The 27504-nt window shown below is 37.1% G+C and overlaps 1 protein-coding gene across 1 annotated transcript; it reads left to right on the forward strand.

Annotated features, from left to right (window-relative positions):
• The first annotated feature begins 577 nt into the window (after window positions 1-577).
• Window positions 578-26447, forward strand: slc38a5b (solute carrier family 38 member 5b). The gene is made up of 16 exons (XM_036578411.1): window positions 578-769; window positions 11131-11276; window positions 12797-12866; window positions 13539-13654; window positions 15764-15837; window positions 15947-16039; window positions 17098-17179; window positions 17463-17545; window positions 19030-19088; window positions 20203-20319; window positions 20605-20684; window positions 21994-22094; window positions 22263-22387; window positions 23312-23456; window positions 23592-23695; window positions 23808-26447. The coding sequence occupies exons 2-16, from the start codon at window positions 11218-11220 to the stop codon at window positions 23910-23912; spliced, it is 1413 nt and encodes a 470-aa protein (XP_036434304.1). The 5' UTR covers window positions 578-769; window positions 11131-11217; the 3' UTR covers window positions 23913-26447.
• Window positions 26448-27504: the final 1057 nt, after the last annotated feature.

A 27504-nucleotide genomic window follows, 5' to 3' on the forward strand; every position in this document is an offset into this window, starting at 1 on the left:
TGATCATGTGTGCGGCATGTTGTTTTCAAACATTTTAAAATGGGATATCTTATGTGTGGATGATGAAGCCACTTTTAACTTTTTTTTGGAGCAGGACAAACTGCCAAGGCTGTCAGACACTGAATGGATTCATACAAAATTAATAAGCTGTGGTTTGGAAAAAGTTGGATTTTTCAGCAGGACTGCTAACTCAAGGACTGGCAACAGAAAAGAACTGTAGAGAAACTGCAAAGTTTGACTGATTATCTAGACACTGGAAAAAAAAAAACAAGAAAAATCTTAATCATAAGAATTTCACAAGAACATATAAAATATGAAGTTCGTACATACACAATCAACCTCTCTGAAAGTGGACTGAGTTGTCTGATAATAGATTAGTTTGAACTCTTTCACTTATGAAGCCAAAATGCTGCTCTCTTTTAGCCTGGACGTCCACAGACATGCTGTGAAAAAAGACACAGTGTTCTGTTTTAGCTTGGTCTAGGAGTGACTTCAGTAGTATGTGTGACATCACGAGAAATTTGAGCTTGCCGTTGTGAAGGGCCCTCCCTTTCTGCCTTTTTCCCCCACACATGTGCTTCCCCCCTGCTCTCTCGCACCCTTCATTGGATCCATAGTGTCCTCTCTCTCTGTCTCTCTTTCTCTCCTTTGGCTATACTAAGTCTTTTCTCAACCGGGGGGAAAAAGGTAACATCTCAAGCAAGAAAACTTCTCAGAGAACGCTTCACATCTTCTGCCTCTGAGAAAGCCTCATTTACTGCTTTTAAAGGTGAGACACTCTTTTGTTTTGAGAGCTCAAGACTTTGCCAGGCACACGGAGCCATAAAACAAACTGCTGTTCTTGACAGGAAAGGCTTAGTAACAGTAATCTATGTGTTTGCATAATTACATCTCTTAAAGTCTTCTAATTATTATTAGTGTTATTTTTATTAACAACAAGCTACTGTATTCAATTTGAATGTACTTGAGTGCTGACGGAATTTGAATGGTATAACTTTGTTCATGAGGTCCATGAGTTTGGTTTCTCTCAGTTAGCTTAAAAAAGAAAAAACATAATGAATAAGCAGAAGTGCAGCAGATTAAATAGCAGCAGATTAGTCATTTATGAGAGTTGGATTTTGGATTTTATATATGTATGTATGTGTAACTTAGCATGAAATTCCTCTGTATCTATCTATCTATCTATCTATATCTATATCTATATCTACATATATATATATATATATATATATATATATATATATATGTGTGTGTGTGTGTGTGTGTGTGTGTACATGCAATGTTTTTGGCCGGCTGTTTCACTTTCAGCTATGGTGAATTGCGTGAATTGAGTTATATACAAAGAATCTATGCCTGGTGACCTATAATCAAATCTACATTTGTTTATATCAGCTTTGCTCATAATGTTTTTTTTTTCAATCAACGGAATAGAAAGTCAAAGGCAGCATCCACACAGTAAAGTAACTCTTTTTTCTGTCCCTCCAGACGTAGTCTAACACCTTAGAATTGTATGTTAAAAGTAACATAAAGAACTTACAGTGGTGCCACACTTCTTTTATTTGGCTTCTCCACTCTTTCAACAATGCAATGTGTAGCACCAACATTTATTTAGTGATTAGAAACAATAGCAACTGATCTCGTTGTTCATTTTCATTGTTGATCCACGTCTGCTCAGACTGTGCAGAGTACCAGTGCACCAGAGGACCAACGTAAGTTTCCAAAAGAAAAAAAAAGGCTACAAATCGGTTACATAACATGTACAGTTAGTACCTGTCAGCACAGTTGAAAATCAGCCTAATTCTAGATGTAGTATTTTGCCTGCTCCAATTCTTTGTGGGATTATGTGGATAAACTTCTTAACCTCTGGTTATTGACACCTACATGTGCATAATTGATTGGGTCATTTCACATTGCTGGGGAAAAATAGGAGAGACTCACTAACACAAAGAGATTCTTTGACATTAGGCCATAAGGCCTCAGTTCCAGAAACAGTGGACAAACACAAATTTAAAATGTTGCATAATGTGGTAAAACTGTAAGGTCCATTATCTTAATTGTCATATGCTTAGAGTATAAATTTGTCCAGGAGAAGTAGTGTGGTGCTGTCACATGCTGGTAACGTTCATTTTAGGGCCTATGTGGGTGGGGGCATTATCAACACAGCCTCATGTAGCTGCAGTAAACCATACAATACTTGGAAATGGTCCCATGAAGTGGTGTCTGGTGATTACATAATCTTTTAAACCCAGAGAGTTGTGCTTTATGAATAGGGTCTTTTCAACATACAAGGTTTTAAGCAGTGTGGGATAAGAGAGTTGGACACAACGTAAGATTTGTAAGCCTAAAATATGTGGTAGCATTCCGGTCTTATCAGAGGAAATCACTATCAAGTGGAAACTAAGTGGAATGTGGCTTATTTGTTGTCCTGGAACTCATGGTGGAATAGCCACACAAGAGCTGAGATCTACACAATTTGTTCGCAACAAATGGCTTCCTTGGCCAGTCAGAGCGGACGTCCGGGACATATTGACCCTCCTCTGTTATGACCAGGGAAGTCCAGCAGCTGGACAACAAATATGAAGTGCTGACAGACAAGGCATTGTGCAATCAACAATAACGCCTCAAACGCCAGCGCCACAACTTTTGCCGTTCAGCCACATGACCCTGTGCATGAATATGATCATAAAGAAAAAAAAAGCTCGCTTTGTTTTCTTTGGTTTCAATGGAGGCAAAACTACCCATTCATTTTGGTTTCATGGAAATATGTCCAAGAACAAATTGTAGAGGACGTTTTTCATGGTTTAGCCAAAGTATGCGCTCTATCATGCAGATGTCTGGGGCCTAACGTTCCAGCCAAGGCAGAAATTGCAGCGTCCCATGGGTAACGCAGAAACTCAAGCACAGGCACGTCCAACACGTTATTGCATTGGTAATAAAAAGAGCGTTTGTGTAGAGGAAAAAGCTTCTACTTTTGGCCTTTTTAATTCTTTGCAGTAGAGCCTGCTTTTGCCTAATAGGGAGAGAGTGAGAGTCTATAGGGTGTTAGTGCTGAAGCAGGGGAATGGAAGAAAGACAGAGAGGAATGTTTGTGAAATGGGTGGAGAGAAAGCTCACATAGCTGTTTAACTCGAGCAGAGGGTGAGTGTGGAGTGTGCTGATGACGTCAGAACAGTTTCAGGGCAGATCCGCCCCTCAAAACTTACACTGACCACCAAAATGGCTGCACATCTGTCAAGGCTGCTGAACAGAAACTTTCTGGTTTAGTCACTTTTGGTGGCAGTGTTGTCAATACAACTATTTGCTCATTATTGAAAATAATGGCGCCATAAAGGATTTTTCAGAGCAATGTCATAGAAGAGCCATTTTCGTTCCCTTAAAGAATCTTTCAATGGATGTTTGAGTTTTTTTAAGGTCTGAAAAATCTCCACATAATATAAAGGGACTACAACAATTAAAGGTACTTCTAAGCCAAGAACTGATTAGGAACCTGCAGACAAAAGCGAAAGATGATGGGTTAAGTAGCAGCAAAGATCTCTTATCAGTGGAAGCAAGGAGAGGGTTAAGGGGTGTTACTGAACTCATTCCCTCTACTCTACCCCCTCAGTGTTCCACCCACATCCCTATATGTCACAGCTGGGTGCTAAGAAGGTTAAGCAAATAAGTCACTGAGAGTCCAAACTGTTTGGCCAGACAGTTGTCACTGTTCATTGCCAATTAACTTCTGAATCAAACACACAGACTCGTGGGGTTACAACACACTGTGACGTCCAGTGATGTCTATGCTGTGAATTGAATTGGGGGTAAGCTTCCTCAGGGGAACACAGGTTTGGGCTGTTTTTTTTGTACTCAATCATTTAAATTTTCCCTTTCTCACCACTCTTCCTGGGTTAAAGGTCTTGGTGAATGGAAGAGCCACATATTTTGTGGCTGACAAATTTGTAACTTGAGATTTATGACCAAAAGTTCACTGAGAGCTGGAGGTGATACAGAAAAAGAGTTGTGGTTTCAGTATCTCCTTGTTCTTCAGACAGTAAAAACATTCATGATTGTTGTCTATTCCTGATATTTTAGATAAGACATGCAAAGCATGCCATATACAGTATTGTGCAAAAGTCAATGACATCCCTTCATTTATTTTGTTTCCAGTCAGAATGGCCATTGAGTATATGTTATTCATTTTTTAGTAGATATTTCTGAGAAAAAGATTTAAAATAAAATAATCTGCTAGCAGAAGGAAGGAAAAGAAATAAAAAAAACAGAGGTAAGTAAAACTGGAGTTCAAAAAACAATATAAGAGACTCAGTAAAACAAAGAAATTCTTTGAAAGTATATCATATGGCCTCGTTCCCAAAAACAGTGGGCAAACTTGGGTGAACTTAATGTTGCATAATGTGGTGAAACTGTAGGGTCCATTATCTTTATTTTTATTTTTTTCAGAATGAAAATTTGTCCAGGAAAGTTACATAGTGCTGTCACATGTGGGCACGAGCATTATCAACACAGCCTCATGTAGCTGCAGTAAAGCATACAATACATGTTCTTAGATAAGTATAACCCACTTGCATAAGGAAGAAAAACAAATTTACCAGAAAGTGCAACCAACATCTAAGACTGAACTTTGGATCCCTGCAGATTTCTTTGAAAACCTGAAAGCAAGTCTCCTCAAAAGAATAGAAGTTGAAATAGGGACAAAAAGTGGACACAGAAATGCTGAAAGTTCCTCCATTTCAGGGGAGTCATAAGTACGCTGTTGTTTCTTGACCAGCTGTGATTCATTCTATCATAAGTTTATGCTCAACAGGGCCAACAAAAAGTCTAGAGTTGATACTAGATGTGGCCTTTCCATCTGCAGTCTGCTGTTTCTTTACAGCAGTGCCAATACTAGTAAAGCCTGCCATCATATATTGGCTGAATCAGAGAGATCAATATTAGGTATCAAAATCAACTGCTTGGTGCATCATTAAGAAGCCAGAACCATAGAATTCACCAAGAATACTTTCACTCATGAAAAACAGACCAAGAACACTATCCAGGATAAAGGCATAGATGTGGAAACGACTGAAAGAAAATACCAGCATGCCCTGAGAGTTTACCACATGAGGTAAACTATTAGCATGCCTCAAGAAGTTTGCTAAAGAGTTAAAACTACAGAGTGCTGGGATGAAGTTTTATAGACATAGAAAAATAACCTGTATCAGAGTGAACCAGAAATCATGTATGAAGAAATCAAAAAACCAATGAAGCAGCTATGGAGTTTTTCTCAGGGTTAAAACGTGGAATGTTCTTGACTGGCCAAGGCAGTCATAAGACTTGAATCCCATTGAGCACGTATTTCACTTATTGAAGGCAGACTGAAAAGCTCACAAAATATGCAGGAACTGAAAAAACGAGGCATGAACAGGGGCCGTAGAACTTTGCAGTCATGAATATGGTCAATTATTTACGGCCCTTTAAAATGAGGGAACATGCATGATGAAAATGGCGGAAATTCTTAAAGGGTTAACACTATTTACATTTAAGGACTCTCATTCTGTTCTTACATTCTAAGCTCAACATCACCGCCTTGTGCTTATTTCAAATCCAATTTGCTGGAGCACAGAGCCAAAACAAGAAAAATTATATTGTCACTGTCCAATTATTTACAGACTGCACTGTAAAAGACATGTAATTTGCCTGTTTTGTAGATTCTAAATTAGTTAGCAAATGGGTCCCTCTGTAATTATGTCCATCTGGTTTCAAATTAACAAACGTGTCTCCACCTTAGAGTCTCAGCTCAAGTAATTTTTTAGGATGAACTCACTGGTAATATTTTAACTCCTATGAAGCATGTGTCACGTTTATTTGGACCAGGTGAACATGATATACTGGTTAACAATTCTGTTTTAAAAGTGAGAGTCACTATAAATATATTTGTGTTTCTGAGTTTATGTATTTTGGGAATTGATCACATATTATGTAGTGAATTTGACACAGATAAACCAGCATTGATGTGGACACAGACCTTACATTTTGAAAATGTATCAGCAGGTATCCAAACAGTAAAAGGTCTTTAGCCTGCAGTTTCTTTGACCAGCAGAATCATATTTCTCCTTTACTTTTCAAATGTTTGCTGATGCCATGGCAACTGTTCTAGTGAATGTGAGCCATAAATCATATATTTTTTTATAGCTGAACCTGATATCTATGCAGGGTGTATTTTTCCCTTGATATATTTAGATTCATTAAACATGTGCTGCTGCGTTTAGAACCCATATGGAATAGTCATTACCTGTAATCGTTCAGGTTCGGATCGACGCTTTTAACAACAGTTTGGAAAAGAAAACAGCCAAATCATTATGTAGGTAAAACCTGCTCTTCATAACAAAGAAGACACTTTGATGAACATGCTAAGCATTCATGACTAGCTGTTATAAAACAGATCTAGTACTAAAATCTGATTGGCTGAGCCACATTTAGAGCTGTTGTAAAAGCACGCCCCCTCCTCAATTCTGTATTAGTGCGCCAACTCAATAAAAAACGCTGTGCTGTGAATGGACTGTTATGCTGTGCACATGAACCACCGAGTGCACTGGCAGAGAAAGTGAGAACGCTGTTTAGTTTAAACTGAGAACTGACAACTTTTTTTTCTTGAGAATTAACGGACTAAAAGACTGCAGGCTTAACAGGCTAAAGGACAGCTAACAGGATTCCCTGCTGAAAACAGCATTGAATTCCTTGCTGGTCTAAGCTGGTTTGTGCTGGTCTAGTGCTGGTCTGGTGCAGGTTTAGCTAGTCATTCAGCATGGTCAGGCTGGTCGATCAGCATACCAGCATCTGAACCACAATATATGCTGGTTTCGCTGGTGATCAGCATTATAACCTCCATTGCTGCTGTGCTGACCAGCATACCAGCCTTCAAAACATAACAAATGCTGGTTTTGCTGATGACCAGCTGTGCTGTTTCATGCTGGTTTTTCTAGCAGCTTAAACTGCTCCTCCATTTATAATCAGTGCCAATATTCTGTTGAGATTTGAACTGAAGCTTTTTTTATGATTCTCTGTAAAACTTCAATATAAAGAGTAAAGAAGATGTTGCCTGAGTGTCTCATACACTCCAAATGCATATGTTTTTTGTTAGGTCTGTGGGAAAATGAATGTGTGGTCCTGTTAGCTTGATGCTAACACATAAAGGAAATCATATTGAGACACTAATGGCAATTGCAGTGGTAATTGGGTGTGTGAAAACTTGGTATAAATGGAAAAAATACTGCATTAAAAACTTTTATTATGACGTAAAAAGTTCTTTTCGTCCTCCATCAGTCTTGGTTGCTTGGCCACAATAGAATCCTCTGAACCAGACATGTCAAACTGGGGACCCTCTGGGCCAAAGTGGTGTGGAGAATAGCATTTATGCTCTGAATTCAGTTTATGAAAGCCTTGCTAATTAGCTGATGAGCTGAATCAGGTGTGTTTAATGAGGCAGTGTGCTGAAGTCTGCAGGTTTTGGCCCACGTGGACTGGAGCTTGACACGTGTGCTCTAAACAAACTACATTTCTTGGCAGAAGAATTGTTAATTCTGCTTATTAGTAATTTTTGCTTAAGTATTCAATTAAAAAAATGTGGGTATTTTATCACATTTGTGTTGTTGCCATTTTATTAAAAGAATAAGCAACAGTGAATTTACCCTGAGTAAGAGGACTTTAGGCACATTGCTCTAAGTTTTGCCTAAGAACTCCCCTTACTGGTGATAAAATCACAGTAACATGGCCTTTTTTGGCTTACTGCTTAATTTTATGCTAACAAGACATTTGCAGGGTTTGCAGAGTGTTCCCATACTTTTGATTCACAGTGTATCATATTCATTCTTGCCAAAGGAAAGACATGCATGTGAAAGGCCACGTGTTATTGGCATGTTGCTAAAACAAATCTTATCAAGCTTGCTGGACGTTGGTCTACAAGGCTGAGATCAGACAGTAGTGTGGGTGTTGCAGCTGGCAGCCCCTGCTGGACGCTCTCCAAGCTTCTCCAGCCTTCAGAGCCACGTATCCAACTCCAGTACCTGGAAAAATGCTGGTCTGCATGCGAGTGTGAATTTCATATCAAACAGTGATGTGCTCTGTTGAGTTTTCCCACAGCTTTTCTCAGCGTCTTGCCACCGCCCAGACAGAGATGTTTGTTTATATTTTTCATCCGAAATAACTCAATAGAGGCAACTTTGTTGACCCTGTGGAGGGACGGAGGGAGAGGGAATGTTGTCTACACTTTTTTTCTCATGTTTTGAGGGCCTATGAAATAATTCACGTACACACACAATGAAATCGTCTTCATTTTTTTGTCATTCCAGCAAGTCTGCGGTCAGTGTTCGTTTATGCCCTGTTGAGTTAATGAATAACGTGATAATGGCACTCTGACCGGTGTGAAATATAGTGACCTTCTGCAGACTTTTTAAATCAATAGTTTTCAGGCAGGACCCATGTGCCAATGCATTTGTCATACAGTGCTAAGCAGTGGCTGTTGACCAGAGCTAGTCCAGAGACATTGTCAGCTCAGGGGTTGATGTGTTCCCCTCAGGGAAAAGTGGCATAGGAACAGCAGCATTAACAACCGTCAGTGCCTTATGGGGAAGCGTGGCTTTTCTACTTTTTCCACTTACCGACCAATGTTTGAACATTTGAAGAGCTGCCCTCACACCTGTGTTGTAACAAGGACTTATCAGCATGGAAAAAGACTGTGTAAAAACCTTACATTTCCAACACAGACTGCCAAGCAGCATTTGAATGACAAAGAAGGTATATACTGGCAATGAGCTCTGAAAGTCTATATTTTGAATTTGCATATGAAGCCCATCATGCCTCAGATTCCTAGCTAAAGAGGTTGTATATAAAATCCTAGGGTTCATTTCCCCATAAAAAAGATCTCTTGAGGAAGAAAGTCTCTCTACTACTCACAATATTTGACTTCTTAATGACACTGAAACTTTAATGGGACACTATCATGGAAAATTGCTTTTTTGAAACAAAAGACGGTGATGTTGAACGCACTATTCACTTCACAATTCGTATATGGCAAATAGGCAGCAAAACAGTCCAATTTTAATTTTTTTTTTTATTTTATTGTTTTTGTGATGTCACAAAAACCAACACAAGTCACCACCCATTTGTGGTGAGGTTATAGGTAGTGTTTCAGTCCAAACTGCTTTTGAATGAGGGACAATATATATATATATATATATATATATATATATATACATATATATGTATATGTATGTATGTATATATAACTCAGCAAATAAATAGAAATTGTGCCCTAAAAGTGCGGAAAAATATCATATTTAAGTGTTTTTTTCCTGTAGATGATGTAATTACTTTGGACTGTGGCAACACAGTTAAAGGCACAGTAACAAAAACAGCCTGTCTATGAGATAAAGCGTGGTTGGAAAATGGTCACAAAAAATGGATTTGTTACATAAAACCAACAAATGCCATAAGAGGACCTCCGGGAACACAACGAAATACTAGAAAAACTGTAGGATGTGGGCCCATTTAAGGTTCCATATACAGCCATATGTGGTGAGACCGTATGCTGAGAAAGTCCTACAGTAGCTAACTGTATTCAGCATGTGGCAGCACGTGTTGCCTCTTGTCCTGATTTTTATCACTTGTGCTAAAAACAAAACGCTGAGTGGTAGGCCTCATATGCCGTGCTATAATGGGCCTCATGCCTTAAATAATGCACATACTGGAGCAGCTATTGCAGAATAAGCAGATGACGTGTTGAGATCGCCAGTGAAATGCAGCTTCTAAAGGACAGCTCAATGCAACGCTGGAACTACAGACAGCTTGAGAGCCATGCTCGCTTCCTCTCCTGAAATATGAGCTCCAGTGCACCAATCAGTCTTGTAGAGTGAGAAAAGCACATGGGAGCCTCACATGTCTACCTCGAGAGCACCCACAGCTCTTTAACAATGACCTTTCATTTGTCTCAGAAAAAACAATATAAAGGAAAGTGAATGTCTTTAGTGAGTCATGTTTAAGTCATGATACAGTTGTATGCAAGGGTTTGGGCTCCACTGGTCAAATTATATGGTTTGTTGATTTGAAAGTTGAAGTGAAAATAAGTTCACACATTCTCTACAGAGAACACACTACAGCACATTTTAATGGGAAATTCACACAAATATAGTCGTCCTTTTTGCTATCTAAGAAGACCAGTCAACCTACACGTCTTCTGAGTTTATATATGCATTTGAAATATTTTATATGTTGATAATGGTAAAAATAGTAGAAAATCTGAAAAAATATGTTATTTCCATTATATTTTGCCTTACAATGCCCTGCATGTACACTTTTAGAAAAAGGTACTGAACTGTCACTGGGGAAGTATCCCTCTTGTCACTGGGGTGGTACCCTCAGGGGCATGTCTTCAGTTACTTTAGTTATGGAACATAATTCATACCATATTCCACTGAATTTATATATTTATAATATTTATATATATAATTGTGTTGATTCCACACACCTGGTTTGGTCCCCAAACTTTTATTGTTCTGTTTTAAAACATCAGATTACGAAAAGGTACAAATATGTACTTTTGTCCTGTGAACATCTTATCTTAGGTGGACAGCTGGACCTTAAAAACTGTTGTTGTACCTTTGAAGGTACATTTACACTGTTTGTACCTCGACAAATGAAAAATTTACCTGTACCTTTTTTCTGACAGTGTACCGCTCCACCCTGCATATATCTACAAATATATTTAGGCCAAAATCAAACCACATGGAATAAATTACCCTTTAGTGCACAATTATTGTGTATTTGCTGAATTTTACAATTTAGAAAAAAAAAAAAATAATAATAATACTTAATTACATAGCTACAATACCACTGTACACAAAACAATGCGTTTCTATTCAACTCAAATAAATCTCTTCTTCTGCTTAAGAACACAAATGTGGTACTTTAGAATCCAGACCTTCAGCAGAATTTTCTTCTCTTGTTTCAAGGAGCTGATATAAAATGACCCCATACTTTTGTTACGCTGACTGTAATAATTGTGCCGTCTGAGGGTTAAACGGTACTGTTAATGTGATGTTTGAAGTGAAATAGTAAATAAATTAATCATGCATACTGTTTTGTGGTTTTGTCTTTCAGATCCACACTAGAGAGAGTTTCCACAACATTCAACAAGACTTCCTTTCCTTCTCTACAAAAATACATTTTGAAAAAGATTAAAAAAAGATGGAACTTCAGAAACTGTCAAACGGACACCACCATGACTTTCAGCCTCTAGAGGATGGGTAAGTGTCCACTTTAGCTGCGTATTTAGCCTGTTAGCACATAAGTTCATGTTAATTAATTGCTATGCTACTGGGATGCAAAGTACAACCATCAGTAGGCACTGAAGTAAAGAAATGCACAGGTCTCATATTAATAAGACTTACCTGGGTTTTGTTATGTTACTACATTTCACTAACCTTTGTGACAATGTTGTATTGCTAAAGTCAACCTGTTATTAAAATGGACTTTTTTTACCTTGTTAGTTCATGTCGTTGGTCACATTAAGCATAATTCATCAAATCACATAATTTAAAGGCCAAATTTCTAGACGATTGTATTCATATCTGCATGTACTGTCATATACAAAGGTTTGGGTGTCCCTGGTCAAATGACATGTTGTTGATTTTCTAAGTAAAAATAAGTTACCATATCCTCTATAGAGAACACACTTCTGTACATGTGAACACACAATTATTGCTCCTTTGCTGAATCACATATTGGAAAAAAAATAGATATATATTGCATACATTTATTGTTTTTTTATGTGTTAAAGTCAGCAAATAAATAGAAATTGTCCTGTATAATTTGCAGAAAATTATCATATTTGGCTTGTTTCACTGTAGACAAACAAAACATAATTTGACCAGCTATGTTCAAACATTTGCACGTGACTGTATGTCACAAGCCATGTGAGGAGTAACACTATGTCATGCTCAGTGCACATTATATGCACATTATTTAAAGATTATACAAAAGATTACAAATCTCTGTGAAGTATTAAGCAGAACCAAACTGAATCCACATGTTTAATTGGGGCAAAAAAAAGCTGACATATAGCAACATGGGGTCTAGCATTTTGCCAGCTATGATATATAAGTACAGTAATGCATTTCATGCATTAGGTGTTTTATGCCTTACACATGCATACGTCAAATGAGCAACTACTTAGCAACCTACATTAAGTAACTGTAACATTTAAAGGGCCTATATGCTGGAAAAACTGAATCCTCCTCGCTTTTATGAAATTGTTAAAGTTTCAAAATGTACCATTAACCCTCCAGTCTGTACGATCTATGTATGTATGTAAAAACAGTCTGTTTTTAATTCAATGTTTTCATGTTGACATGAGAACCAACACGTTTACATATATCCCCCCTATTCCGCCTATACCAGTTTAGCCCTGCCGCTTCATACAGAAGTTATAAAAGGGTGTTTCAGCTTTGAGTGCTTTTCCAGTGACTCACAATACAGGGCAGCCAATCAGAACAGAGCATATGCCAGTCTTAAAGGCACAGTAAAAGAAATAGATATGAGCTCTTTAACTACATTTCCTCTACACTTTGTGTATTCAAATGAACTTCATTGGAATCACCATAAATGACTAAACAAAGAAAACTAATTGAAGGCATTCTAAAAATGGGAGAAAAAAAATGAAGAAAAAAGAACGTACATGGGTTTAAGGGAGGTCCAATAATAGAATAATTCAATGACCAGTTGAAGTGAATGGTTTGCTTTCATTTAAATTTTTATGAATTTGCAGATTGTCACCAGAGCAAGAGGAATTTTTGCCGCATAAAAGCAATGGGAAAAAAGCACCTCAGTTTACAGATGTAAGTGCAAAATCATAAAAATATTACCATACTGTATTTGAAATCGTAGTGTAATATTATACTTTAAAACATTTTTAATATACAGTGAGGTCCAAATTTTGAGAATGCAATGAAAGTTTTTTTTTTTAATTTATTTAAACATAGAAATAAACAACAAAGTTTTAGAAGTCTGAAAGATTTTAAACAAATAAAAGCTGAAATGTAAACATGACTGTATTAAGGCCTTTGTTTAAAAAGGTCTTATTCCTTCCATTGAAACACGTGTTCAGATGACTCTCGTGTTGATTTGATCTACTAGTTACAGCCTTTTGCACAAACTGATGGAGTCAGTGTCAGCTTAAGCACACACTGTTTCTAAAGCAAAAGGGGGCACACCAAATACTGAGAAATTCTGAAATTCATGTAAACATTGAAAGATTCTACTTTTCACTCAAATTGTTCTGCTGATAATATCATTTGTAACAAAAAATGTTGTATTAAATAAGAAAACAATGCAAAATAGAAGCTTTTTCACTAGAGGTCTCAGACTTTGGACCCCATGGTAGATTTTTTACATCTAAATGTATTTTTAGTTTAATTGCAGAGCACCTTTATTCTCACCATATGTTATTGTACTGTAGTTCTGTTGTTACAGTTGCTGACACTGTGATTCTCTCTCTGTGTCTCTGGCAGTTTGAAGGGAAGACTTCATTTGGGATGTCTGTGTTTAACCTCAGTAACGCCATCATGGGCAGTGGAATTCTGGGTCTGGCGTATGCCATGTCCAACACTGGTATCGTTCTCTTCCTGTGAGTATTTTACACTGGATAATCAGTTCATTCATGTCAGCGTTGCATCAAAAACACTACAAACATGCACATCTGGTTGTCATCTGGTTTTCATAGAAATTAAATCAGCACAAGATAAAATCAATACTTATCATTTATGCTGTAATTCATAGATGCAGCACTTTCTTTAAGGAAATCTATATGGAATAAGGAAAATACAGATTTAATGAAGTCTTCTGAAAACCCTGTTTACTCTTTCTATATCAAAACTTAAAACTGAATAAAAAGAAAAAATAATGATAACAAACTTGATTCACTTCCACTTTCAAACACAAATGTGATTGAATAAAAGTTTAGACTCTGCACTTTCAACAGAAATTCTCCAGTTGTTTCAGTGTGAGTGAATTAAGTAATTTTACTGTAAAATGTACAGTAAAGTGAACTGTGCTCTGTGGAATGAAAACAAAACCACAATCACAACAATCGTCATTACTGTATCGTTAAAATGAACATTTGAAATAGACTGCAATTTTGTAAAAGTTTCAGAATGCGCCATTCTCTTCCCAGTCCACAGAGTTCATATTGTCTCTGTCCAATGAAAAACATCTCTCCATTTTTGTCGATTTTTATTCTTCTACATCATTTGCGCAGCTGTTCTTTACATTGTGTAAAAATGTAATGATGCATAGTCCAATACAGATTCTGCCAAATCACTTGGAATAAACATACATTTGCTTACGGTAAAAGTAAAGAATGTTTTTGCCTTCTCCTGTAAAGTTAATACTTTGAAGGTTCGTGTTTGTCTTTGGACAGCGACAATATGTAGAAACTAAAATGCTAAAACAGACTGATTTGAATGTATTGTTTTTGTGACATCACAAAAATTTATTTACATATACCCACGTATTCGGCCTATAGCAGTTTAGCCCTTTCATGTTAAAGTTATTAGGACAACGCAGGGCAGCCAATCAGAACAGAAGCTATTTACATATATCAGCCTTAAAGGCATAGTTACAAACACAAAGCTTGTTTAATTCTTAGTGATGTTAAATGTGTTCATGTTAAAGTCATTTGAATGTTCTTGGTGCATAAACCACTACTGGTAAACACCCTTGTCAAATATGGAATTCAGGGACAAAACAAGTCAAGAAGTGAAAAATGAAAGCAGTACCTAGTAGGAGACCCCCATTACTGAAGGATCTTAATGACCTTTTTACCTGCGCTACAACAGAGGCTGTTATATCATGTGAACTTGAGCTATGCATTTAGAGCAGCTATAGGAAACGGCTGTCACTTCCTATGCTTGTTTGCAGCTGAGGTGCACTCTCTGACCCTCTGCATAGCGGCAGGATGTGAAGTGTTTATGCAAGAAGATGTTAACTTTAGTTGCTGTTTTACAGGTTTTCAGCAGCAGCTTCTAATATCTATTTCACTTTTGGCCCACAATGAACACAACAGTGCTACACTTACACTCACAGCAGTTTAAATGTACATTCTATTTTAGGCATTTGAGGTTAACCAGACTGACCATCATGCCACTGAAAGCGTGAGATGTGTGTTGATCAAGTGAGCTGCGAGAATAAAGAAACACGAGGTTCACAAATCAAATTTCAGCATTAAATATAGCTGTGCAGCTGGCAAAGGACCCATAGGCCTCCCTGTTTGAGCAGTGTAGTGGTCTGGTTACACACTAGTGAAGTGCTCACAAGTACATACACAAAAAAAGATCTTGGAAACAACACAAAACACCATTGCATACAGTCCTATGCAAAAGTGTCAACACCTCCCGGTCAGATTACATGTTTTGTTGATTATCTAAGTGAAAATAAGTACACATTTACAGAGAACAAACTTAAATATAAAATGTGCCATAACGTTTGCACAAGCCACATTTTTTTTCACAGTAAAGAGTAATTGTGCAGTAAAATGTGCAGAAGTGTTTTCTCTGAGTACATATTTTTGCAATCAACAACCAGGTGCTCAAACTTTTGCATACGACCGTATGCAATGATGTTCTGTGTTGTTTCCAAAGTCACCAAATCCACAGCATCATCTCAACAGAGCTCATATGAAAGACATAGCTTTTCTTATGTGCTATGATAAATACATTTATTTGTGTGTTTTCCACAGATTCTTGTTGACATGCATCGCTATTCTTTCGTCATACTCTGTCCATCTCCTCCTGAGGAGTGCTGGAGTTGTGGGTAGGACAGAATTAAAGAAAAAAATAATAAGTCATATCTCAGGGTGTTGTCTAACTAAAAAGTCTCGCACAGGGATTCTCTGTTGCTGACTATTTTGCTCTGTGGCCAGGTATCCGTGCATATGAGCAGCTTGGCAATCGAGCATTCGGACACCCTGGAAAAGTACTGGCTGCGGTTGTCATAACAATGCACAACATCGGAGGTAAGTAAGTGAAGCAGATCACTGTCACATGCTGACTAACAGATCTTCACTCTGTTTATCAGAGGATCATTCACTTCCCAGTCCATACACTCTATATAAATGTATGAATATCTGTTTAATTACCCTACTACTAATTATGTAAAAGTAGACCCCAGTGATTGATTGACAGATAGATAGATAGATAGATAGATAGATAGATAGATAGATAGATAGATAGATAGATAGATAGATAGATAGCTCAGATACCAAGCATTGCGATATTCATCGATTTATAACATCTGAAAGGATTACCATCAGTAGGTTTGATGCGTGATGAAGGCTGAACGGACACAGGCTGGGCCTCATACGGCTTGGTCGTGTTGCTTAACATTCCGTGTTGGCCCCTCTAACCTTTTTATTTTTCTTATTAAGGTTTAGATTAACCTGTTATATAAGTCTCTGTTAATTTCTGTACTTTTACAATATAAATACGAAAGACTGTGGTTCATTGTCACACTACCATTCAAAGGTTTGGGATCACTTTGTTGTTATTGTTAATTGTTGTTATAATATATTGTATTTATCATGTAGTTTAAGACATGTCCAAGTTCTTGCTGAATAACACACACACATATATATATATATATATATATATATATATATGTTTATGAATATGTACATATGTATACATATACATAACGCTGTTGCTGTGTTATCTCCAAAATGAACTTTATAGGAAAAGGAAAAATCCTACTTTACTTTTAATGTAAGTCAATGGAACCAGACTTTTTTACAAGTCATTTTGGGTCATTTCTTTTCATCATGAAATTTACACACAACGTAAACGCATAGCAAGTACTTTCAAATTATGTCAAAAACTGAAAAACATCAAAAATGGAGATACAAGGTTTTCTTCCAACAACAGCGATATATATATATATATATATATATATATATATATATATAGTGTGCATTATGTATTTACAATCATACCAATATTCAAAGATATATGTGGTATTGTAATGGCCTTGTATAATGCTCTCTCTCTCTCTTTCTCTCTCTCTATCTCTCTTTCTCAGCAATGTCCAGCTACCTCTTCATTGTGAAATACGAGTTACCTTTGGTCATTCAGGCCTTTTTGGGCCTTCAGCACAGCAGCGGGTAAGAGAGAACAGTTTTTATGGTTTTTGCTCTCAGAATGACCGTAATTTTCCTAAGAATGAAGCAAATGTCTGCCAGATCAATTGAGGCAGCTGGTACATATCTCTAGATTGAAGCTGATAGTGCTCAGTATGTTGGGTGCAGAATTTTAGAGTTGTTAGTTTACTACACCCAATTTTGACATTTATCCAAATCACAACAAAAATACTATGTTGAAGATTCAGAGAAACAGCTTTACTGTGTGAAGTGTGGTTGAATTCTCAATGGCCTAATCTGTATCCAGGCAATGGTTCCTCAATGGCAACTACCTGATCATCATTGTGTCCATCTGTATTATTCTACCACTTGCCCTGATGAGACAGCTTGGTATGTTCTTTTATAATTATGTTTTTTCCATCACATTAATCACATATTCAGTTTACCATATTCTTCTTTATCTATGTTCAACAAGAAGTTACTGTCTAAAGGCAAGCTCCCTCAAACATGTTCAGTACAAAAAATGCAATGTATAAATGTATAAAACAATGCCACACATTTTGAAAGACATTTATTTGTGCAAGAGTGAGAATACTCTGATTAGCAGTATTACTATAGTGTTTTAATGACACAAAGGAATAGTTTGACAAAAAAAGTAATTGGACACTTTTACCCATTCCACAAATGTAGCCAAGCAAAAGTGTGTTTCTGAAATTTGATTTTTTGGTGGCATTTTACTTATGATATCATGGCTTCCGTCATATTACTAGTAATTTTACTAAACATACTCTGCCATGATAACTTGCATGTGACATCTGCTGTGACATATCTATAGCAGGGTTGTGTTGATGTTAAATAGCAGGGTGCAAGTAAAGTGTTACTGCTTGTCTTGGCTGCGTTTAGCTAATATATCTGGAGAATGGAGGGAATTGTGTAAATGTGATTTTTTTTGCCAAACTAATCCTTTAAAAAGATCAGAAGCAGAATGAGTGAGCAGCACAGGCTGACTTCAGATCAGCAGAGCTGCAGGATCTCACCCTAAGAGCCTGCTTTGTTCTGGTGGAAGGGGCTGCCAGACGTCCTGTGGTTGAAGATCAGAGTTGTCGTGCAGGGTGTAATTCTGATCTGCAGACTGGAGCTCACCAGGAGCTATACCTTTGGAGGCTTGGAATGCAAAGATCAGATTTATTTTAATTTGATTCTTGCAGTGACTTGGAGCCTGTGGAGTGATCTCAGAGTCACATGAAAGGTTTTTTAGGGCTGCAAAAACTTCACATTTTCAGTTACTGTATGATTATGTGTGCTGACCTTGACGTAGTGCAGTGGGAATAGGAAGAAGAGGAAGGAGCTGTAATAGTCCAGCTGTAAAGCTGTAATAGTCCAGCTTTGGGAATATCAGAATATCACTGTATAGGCCTACATGCTGGATATTGTTTCAGTCAAATATTTTTCTTTTGAGAAATGCCTATCTATCTATCTATCTATCTATCTATCTATCTATCTATCTATCTATCTATCTATCTATCTATCTATCTAGATAGATAGATAGATAGAAAGAGAGATAGACAGATAGATAAATAGATAAATAGACAGATAGATAGTTTTTTTTATTTTATTGTTCTGTTTTAAATATGTACTTTTGCGCTGAGAACTTATTTAAGGTACACAATTGGATCTTAAAACCACAGTTGAACCTTTGAGTATTGTTTGTACCTTGATGAATGAGAAATGTACCTGTACAGTACCTTTATTTCTAACAGTGTGTATATATATATATATATATATATATATATATATATATATATATATATATACAGTTTAATCACACATGTTTACACATAATTGCAGTTAACGGTGAATTTGTGTGTTTGTAGGGTATCTGGGCTACACCAGTGGTTTTTCTCTGACATGCATGGTTTTTTTCCTCATCTCGGTGAGTAACAAACAGAACAAGATACTGCAAGAAACCACATTTATCTCCAGAAACATTTAGAAATCACCAATCCATCAATTATGACAAGACACTACAGGCAGAAATTATGATTTTGGTCCCGCCAAGCCCATCATTTTTCAGATGTTTGGATAATTTGCATCTAAAATGCAATGCATGTCTTTAAAACTATCACAAAATGTATCAAGAAAATGTAAAAACTCAAAAGAAATAGGTTTATTTCAGTGTGTTTTGTCACTTTTGCATCCACTTCCATCTAACTGTGTATTCCAAAAGCAGCTTAGCTTCGACCAGACTTGGCACAGCCATACTGCATCTTGTCATTGAAAAGCTTGTTTTCTGTAGAATGTAACTGGAATATGTACAGATATGTCTATTTCTTTTGTAGTAAAAACAGCATTCCCGCAAATGCGGCGTTTCTGAGATCTCAGTGGGTAATCCAATTGTGAGGCCAAATCTTGAATCTGGTTTTCTCAAAATCAGCTTTTTTCTTCCTTCAGAACCAAAAATTGCAGTTTCTAGAATTCATGAAATTTTACATATCCATTTCTAACCCTATTCTGAAGGATATTACCAAAGGATTTCCTAATATAATGCTCATAGCTAGATATATGCTAGGTTTTGTATTACAAAATGACCTGAAAATCATTTTTAATAACTGTACGAAGTATATTTTTAAACAAAAATTTAACAACAACAAATCAGTATTTTCACATTCTAACAGCATCCAAAGGCTAGATTTTTTCAAAAATATGTAAATGGATACATATTAATATAGATAACATCTAATTTGCATATCTAAATATATTTTTTGTTCAAAACTTCTGATACAAAAATACTTGTAAGAATATTAGTAATCAATGTGATATCTGTTGTTTTAAGAAAATGACATCTTCATCTCTAGTGTCTTATCCTAACATAGAATCATGTGACCTAGGTACTTTAACACCCACAGAAATACTTCATTGTTTCCAAAAAACAGAAACAGAAAATAGTTCTCAGTATTTCAATGACAGAGTAAAGGAGTGTTGCACAATACAAACAATTTCACAATAACTTCTCACAGTATGCCTTTGTTTCTCACGCTCTGCTCTAGGTCATCTATAAGAAGTTCAGCATCCTGTGTCCACTGGAGGCATTCAGTAATTACACCACAGTCAATGCTTCTATAGATGGAGAATGTGAGGGCAAATACTTCACCATCAACCAGCAGGTCAGCACGACAACACACTTTCTCCCCTCCTCTTCCAGTGGAGGATATCATTATGACTCATCTCAGTAAAGTTAGAGGCTATTTACAGTATTTTCAGAAAAGGTGATCTGAGATGGCAGAGGTTCAGGGCATCCAGGCTGGTGTCACGTTACCAAGCAACTGGTGGCCTGATTATGGCAACAGTGTGGAAGCTGTCCATCACCTCCTCAGTGGAGACTGTGCTTTAAGTCACGACCGCCTCGGGAGACTGGGCCTAATTTTAGTTACTCTCTATTTGGCTTGCAGACGGCCTACACGGTTCCCATCTTGGCTTTTGCTTTTGTGTGCCACCCTGAAGTGCTGCCAATCTACACTGAGCTGCGCAAGTATGTTCAGGACCACCCACTGTCACACAGTCTTAGCAAATGTCATTTACTGGTGTATATAACATTATATTACAGTCTAAAAAATAAAGGTTTATCAAAGGTTCTTGGTTTAAATGTACAATTCTAGGAAAAACCTTCAACTGGTAGAAACTACATTATGTGGAGGTTCTTAAACTTTGAAAAGGTTCTCTTCAAACACATCTCATTTACAAACATGGTTATTTAATCAAGAGCAAGCATTTGATCAATCAATTCAACTTAGGTTCTTAGGAATCCTAAAGTGGTTCTCCTGCAGCTCCACAGAACCTTACTGGCTATTTTGTTTTTAAGAGTGTAGTTGCAAAACCTTTCATTCTGCAGGGAGGAATGTTGTACTATATATGAACAATTCTACTGAATTAGTTCAAACCACAGTCACACAGTAAAAAACTATTAGAAAAAAAAAATTAAGTATTCATACCTTAGATATTTCAAGGATTATGTTATGATCTATTTAAACCCCAGACATCAACTGAAATGGTAATAAGCTAAATATATACAAAACCATTATGTATAGGGTATTCTCCATTGGGAGGTGGCTTCCCAAATTCTAACTTCTAAATTTTTTGTATTTTTTCATTGTTTTCTTTTTAAGATCTTCTTGGTTGATTGATTTGAGTTGAAAGATTTAGATTTATTATAAAAATGTAATAAAAATGTTCCAAAATTACTGTCCCACATTTTAATGTCACTACTGAAACACAAAGAGTTCTCTGCATTTTAGAGCTTTTAGGGTGCCTCATGGCCACATGTGAGGGACAGGGATGCAGTGAGCAGTTAGATCCCATTCTTAAAATCAGTGGGCAACATTAAGAATTGTAACTACAGAACATTTTATGCAATTATGTAAACTCTTTGTGTTTTTATATAAATTATGATTTTATGTGCGTACAACTGGACCAAGCGAGTTATGTTCAAAATTAGCTAAAATTGTCACTACTGAAACATTCTGTAAACTTATGGTAGTAATTGTTTTGGTACAAATTGGAGTGTTCATTTATTATTTTTAATAAAATAAACATAATTAATTAATTAATTAATTTAAAGTCTAAGTCAGTTAAAGTCCAAAATGTGTTTGAAGTCTGACTTTGAACCACTTTGGTAGAATGATTCACATACTGTACTCTATCATTTTGGGAAAATAGTTGCATTATTTGTGAAACAAAGCTAGTTTCTAGTTTGCAATATCATTTTTAAATTTTCCAACAGAAAACATAATTAAGATGACAAAGGAACCTTTATTCATGACTGTTCTTTGGTCTTTTGACAGCCCCACTAAGAGACGCATGCAGGCCATTGCCAATGTGTCCATCTTGGCCATGTTTGTAATGTATCTGCTCACTGCCATCTTTGGATACCTCACCTTCTACGGTAGGTCTGCTTTATCTGAGGAGCCAACGATGGGTGCCATTTATTACATGAAATACATTCGTATACAGTGACCACAAAGTAGGTTTCATAGCAGTCCTGGATTGTTTGGCCATTTCTTATTTTCAGGACTTTCAACATGAGCTCTTTCTTTCTGTTTAATCTGAGCAGCTAATACAGAGGCGGAGTTGCTGCACACCTACCATAAAGTGGACCCGCTGGACACTCTAATCCTGTGTGTTCGACTGGCAGTGCTGGTGGCCGTCACACTGACTGTTCCTGTGGTGCTTTTCCCAGTAAGAACACTCTCTTCTGTCAGACTGTCTTTGGTCATGAAGCTGTTATAATTATTCTGTAATGACAGACAGTGGTAAAGACATTTGAATCATGTTGCACACTTAAATGCATGGATGCTTTGACGCGCAGTTCTAAGAAAAAATTTCATTGATAGAGAACCTTTACATTATGTAGAGATTCTTTAAACCCTAAAAGTGGATTTAGCTTTGCAGCAGAGAGCCTTGATTGTGGTTTTAAATTAGTTTACATCAGTTTAGGGCCCTCAAATAACCTGCTACTTAGACACAGTTCAAATAACCTGCTATGTAAACACTGTACATTCACCTTTCTTGTAGTAATGGACCATATGAAATGTCTGTTCTTTGTTACGTTATACTTTATTATTATCTACTTGCAAAGAAAATTGGTCATTTAGCTGCCTAATTATGCCCAGTCATGCCCAGACTGGGAGCAGTACAATGTCACCAAGAGAGCAGTGCCACCTGCGGCAGTGGGGGTCAAGTGCCTTGCCCATGAGCACTACCAGGAATCCCAGTCAGTCCTGGAATTTGAACCTGCAACTTTTTGGTTGCACCTCTTTTACCACAGGGCGCCTGTCGCCGTCTTTTTTTTTTAATCTGAAATTTCTTTAATTTGTATTTATATATCATAACATAATCCTCGAAATATCTAAGGTATGAATACTTAATTTTTTTACTGTGTAACCGTGGTTTGAACTAATTCAGTAGAATTGTCCATATATAGTAGAATATTCCTTCCTGTATAATGAAAAGTTCTGCAACTACACCCTTAAAATTTATATTTAATGAACAAAATCCAGTTCTCAGTGTATAAAACAACTAAGTAATTAAAGTCATAGTTTCTGTCCAGTGGTCAATTCATCAGATATGAGGAATGATGTCAATATGATTCTTTTTATTCAGATTCGTCGAGCTCTGCTGCAGCTGCTGTTCCCTGAGAAGCCTTTCCATTGGGTTCGTCACATCTGCATTGCTCTGTGCCTCCTCTTTCTCGTCAACCTGCTCGTCATCTTTGTGCCCAACATCCGAGACATCTTTGGAATCATTGGTAGGTATAATAGAAGTAGTAAGTAAGCAAATCTCAATGTGCAAGTCCAAGCAGAAAACCACTACTCTCCTAGCTTAGATTCAACAATTGAAATGAAATGTATCCATATGTCGATATTGTGTTCTTTATCTTCAGGGGCCACCTCGGCACCAAGTTTGATCTTCATTCTCCCGGGGCTGTTCTATATCCGCATCGTTCCAAAAGACCAGGAACCAATGAACTCAAGACCAAAAATCCAGGTGGGTACTGAATGGTTCCTGTAAATGCATCAGTGAATGATTCAGTGTGTCTGAATGGATCTCTGCAGTAAGTTTCAGAGAAGTGCCAATCTTCCTCCCTGTCCTTTTCCAGGCTGCCTGCTTCTCAGCTTTGGGTTTCATCTTCATGTCCATGAGCTTAACCTTCATAGCCCTGGACTGGATCAGTGGAGAGAACCGCAGTGGAGGGGGACACTGATCCCCAGCCACGAAAACAAAGGGGGTCCAACACGCCTGCTCAGCAGAACGCCATCGAGCTGTCCTCTCCCACCAAACCCAGCAAGGAGTCCGAGAGAACAGCGAAAAAAATGAAAAAAAAAGTCACTGATAGGCTGGACCCATCTCATCTCTGGACTCTCGCCCCACTGAGTGAGGAGAGGGCCCGCTTGCCGCCATATTTAAAATTAGAAAGAGAAACGTCCTGTGGTGGAGGATCTAGGCAGATTATGATGATGTCATGCCCTCCTGTGGCAGTTTTCTCAGATAAAGATCATGCATACAGTCATTTGCTTTTTTTCAGTACAGACAAATGGCTATTACATTTCTGCTGGAAAATGCTTATAGATTGTACCAAATTCCAAAGGTTGTTGAGAAGCAGCTGTAAGAGAAAGGACAGTCCAAAGAAAGTAACTGGATAGGCTTTTTTGTAACCTTTTGCAATGAAAACAGGACATAACCATGTTCATGTTTCTCCCACTACAGAAAAATTCTAACTTTTACTGATCCTGTCAAATCTTGGCTAAAAGTCAAAGATGGAAGCATATCATATTTCCGTTTATTTGTTCAGACACACTACAATTTGATCCGACAACATTAATTTCTACATCATATCAAAATGGTGTTGGTAAAGGCTGAGCTACATCTCTGAACTAAGTCGAGTCTCAAGTATTGATAGCAAAAAACAAAACATATGTGATCAACTTTAAAGCCACACTCAGGGTTTTAAAAAGCCATACGTGTTTGCAAAACTCTTGGGTAGAACTCCTGTAAAGTGTTTGAAGTGCCAAGTACAACTGCCATACCTCATTTTGACTCCAGAGTTTACAATAGCAATGGCAAATCATCCTGTGTCTTGAAAAAAACCAAAAGCCTAATGGCATTCAGGACTCAGGCTACGAACTTTGCAGCTGTTTTTCTGGAGTGCAAAACACTCCTAAATCCATCTTTACTATTCAGTGCAAGGGTGACCAGTTTGTCGTTGATCTAAAATCTCTGATTGTGGCTTTGAACTTGACTGAACAAGGTAGAAATTCATGTACTAATTAGTTTTATACAATTTAGCACAGCTTTTTTGTTTGTTTGTCTGTTTGTTTGTTCAGGATTACATTTCATTTGCATAACAAGCTGGAGGTACGACTCGTTTTCACATAATGCTGAACCAATGCTTCAAACGAATGATGTGTGGATGCAAGTCCATTCATTCTCTTCTAAGGTGCTAATTTATAACGTTGCTTTCCGCACAGGCTACCACAAGCGATAAAACCAAACCAATGGATCTAAATGGATGACTGAAGCTCAGTACTACTGAGCTGATTTTGTCGATGTTGTCAACACTCCCCCGTTGGACTTTCAGTGCAATCATGTTGGTGTTTCTGAGCCCAAATCAGATTCCAAGTTTTTGAAATTGTTTTATGAAAACAATCAGAAGGAAAAATGAAACAATCTGACCTTCTTTCCTTTTTAACGTTGAGCCAATAGGATAGACCAGGTGTTTTTTGAAGAACAAAAGGGAAGGCTATGTCAAACTGTGTCCTAAACTGCTTTTCCTCTTGGTCTAGAGAACACTGTGAATTCAATGCTTCTTTGTGAAATACAATTTCGGAAGCAGTTCAAAAATCTTCACGAAATATGATGAGAGACACTTTTGAATGCTTGTTTCAATTTAATATGCTTGCTCAAAAAAGTAAATAAAAAATGAAAAAAAAATAAATAAATAAATAAAATGAAAAAAACAAAAAAAGACAATGCAAAAGCAACTCACCCTACCAAAGTGGTGCACATACAACTATGGCCTGACTGCTCCTTATAAGGGGGGGTGTATTAGAATAACTTTCTATTTATAAGTAACTTCCAGGCACTTCTATCTGTTAAGCACAGCAAATACACTGAAGCACTCCTATAATCTGCACACGTTATTACTCTATCAGTAATAAAGTGTGTAAACTGTCCAGACTAGTCGAGTGCACCTGTATCTTATCTCCACTGAAGTGTCCAGGAAGTTACTCCTACCGTTCTAAGCTAACAGCATCTTTGTTCCTCATTTCACAGCGGGGCTGAGGCGCATTGGACATCTCTTGTGTAGTCATCTGCTGTTAGCTTGGTAGGCCATGTCAGTGCCGCTGAACTTGTGCAGTTTATCTTAAACATGCAGGCTGTGCCAGTTCTGCTGTTATTTTCTATACATTTTGCATTTGTGGTGAATAAAGTGCTCCAGCAGCTCGCCTCAGTCTTTCTTTTTAACTTGTTAAACAAGTACTGAAGTTTCTGTACCCTAACTTTGCCACCTTCCTATTTTTAAACCCATTAACAGGAACCATCGAAGAGTTGCCTGCTTTTTATTAGCAATCCTGTCAATAATATTCATGTTGTTTTACATATTCTTTGCATACTTTGAGTCAGTTATAGAAAAATTGGGGATGTTTTTCCTGACAACTTTATTGTGACATCCACTGACGCCAAAGACACTCTGCAGCTGAAGAAGTTCCAACTTTCAATAAAGATGAATTGTAAGTGATAACGTGTGATAGGAATTCATTTGTTCCCTTTGGAAGGTAGTTTGCCTCCAAACTGGACGGCTGTCGAGCTGAACTACATGATCACGGAAGCTAAAACTTTCAGTAATAGCACTGAGAAAGGTAAAAGTGCTGAATGATGTTCAAACATTTTAGGTGTCGCAAAATGGCAGGAGGTACTGCTACGGTTAAAAATAAATTCTATTCCTGGACACAAAATGTCCTGAAATTCAAGCATTTTCAGATGTTAGCAGATGTTAGCAAGTTTACACTGCTTCTTTTTATTCAGTTAAACCATTTGTATGCAAGGAATGGGTTTAATTAGTTCATATTACATGTAAGAACAATGTAGAGACAATCGAAAGGTGCCTTGTTGCTGAAATGTTCAGACACTATAACACAATAACTGGGAAGATTATGTACTATAGCTGAACAGATATCTATCAACCTTCACTGCATAAGTAGCATCTTAACCCAATCAGTGAATTTACCAAAAAATCAAGCCACAGAACAAGTGTTCAGGAATTTAACAACGTACCTGTACCTGTAAAATGACAGTATTCATTAATGTTACAGCATGTATTTCTGTAATCCAAATATTCAGGCTTTTACTGTGTTTTTAAACTACAGAAGTGAACTGTACTGTTTAGATACAACAGTCTACTATAAATATCTTACTGCTGACACAGGTTTAGAGACACATTAAATATTGTTGAATTTCAGCTAATTACAGCTATTTAAAGCCAACAGTATGATCACACTATGAAAATAATGCAAAACCAAATTTCCCTCACTTTTAAAAATAAAAGTGTAATCCAGTCATTTTCAACCTGTGAGCCATGGCCCTCCAGTGGGTCATAGTGGTATTGCTAGGGGGGTGTTGGCCACCATCTTATTTATTTATTTATTTTTTTAATACAGATTTACACATTTAACACATCAAACGTACTTTTAACCACTTTAAAAGCCATGGGCTCTCCAGCAGGCCCAAAGTTTTATTACATGCTTCAATAACCTAGCCCAGCCAGTTTGCACTGAAGTCCCTGTAGTAAGTAATAA

The sequence above is a fragment of the Colossoma macropomum genome, unplaced genomic scaffold (assembly GCF_904425465.1).
Source record: "Colossoma macropomum unplaced genomic scaffold, Colossoma_macropomum, whole genome shotgun sequence".
Taxonomy (NCBI): Eukaryota; Metazoa; Chordata; class Actinopteri; order Characiformes; family Serrasalmidae; genus Colossoma; species Colossoma macropomum.

What these genes read in the sequence shown, in the direction of transcription:
- slc38a5b (XM_036578411.1), top strand. Translation starts at nt 11,218, where the DNA reads ATGGAACTTCAGAAACTGTCAAACGGACACCACCATGACTTTCAGCCT. An exon ending in AACAATGCACAACATCGGAG is followed by an intron (nt 16,040 to 17,097) that starts GTAAGTAAGTGA and finishes TCTCTTTCTCAG; the next exon opens with CAATGTCCAGCTACCTCTTC. An exon ending in TGGTTTTTTTCCTCATCTCG is followed by an intron (nt 19,089 to 20,202) that starts GTGAGTAACAAA and finishes GCTCTGCTCTAG; the next exon opens with GTCATCTATAAGAAGTTCAG.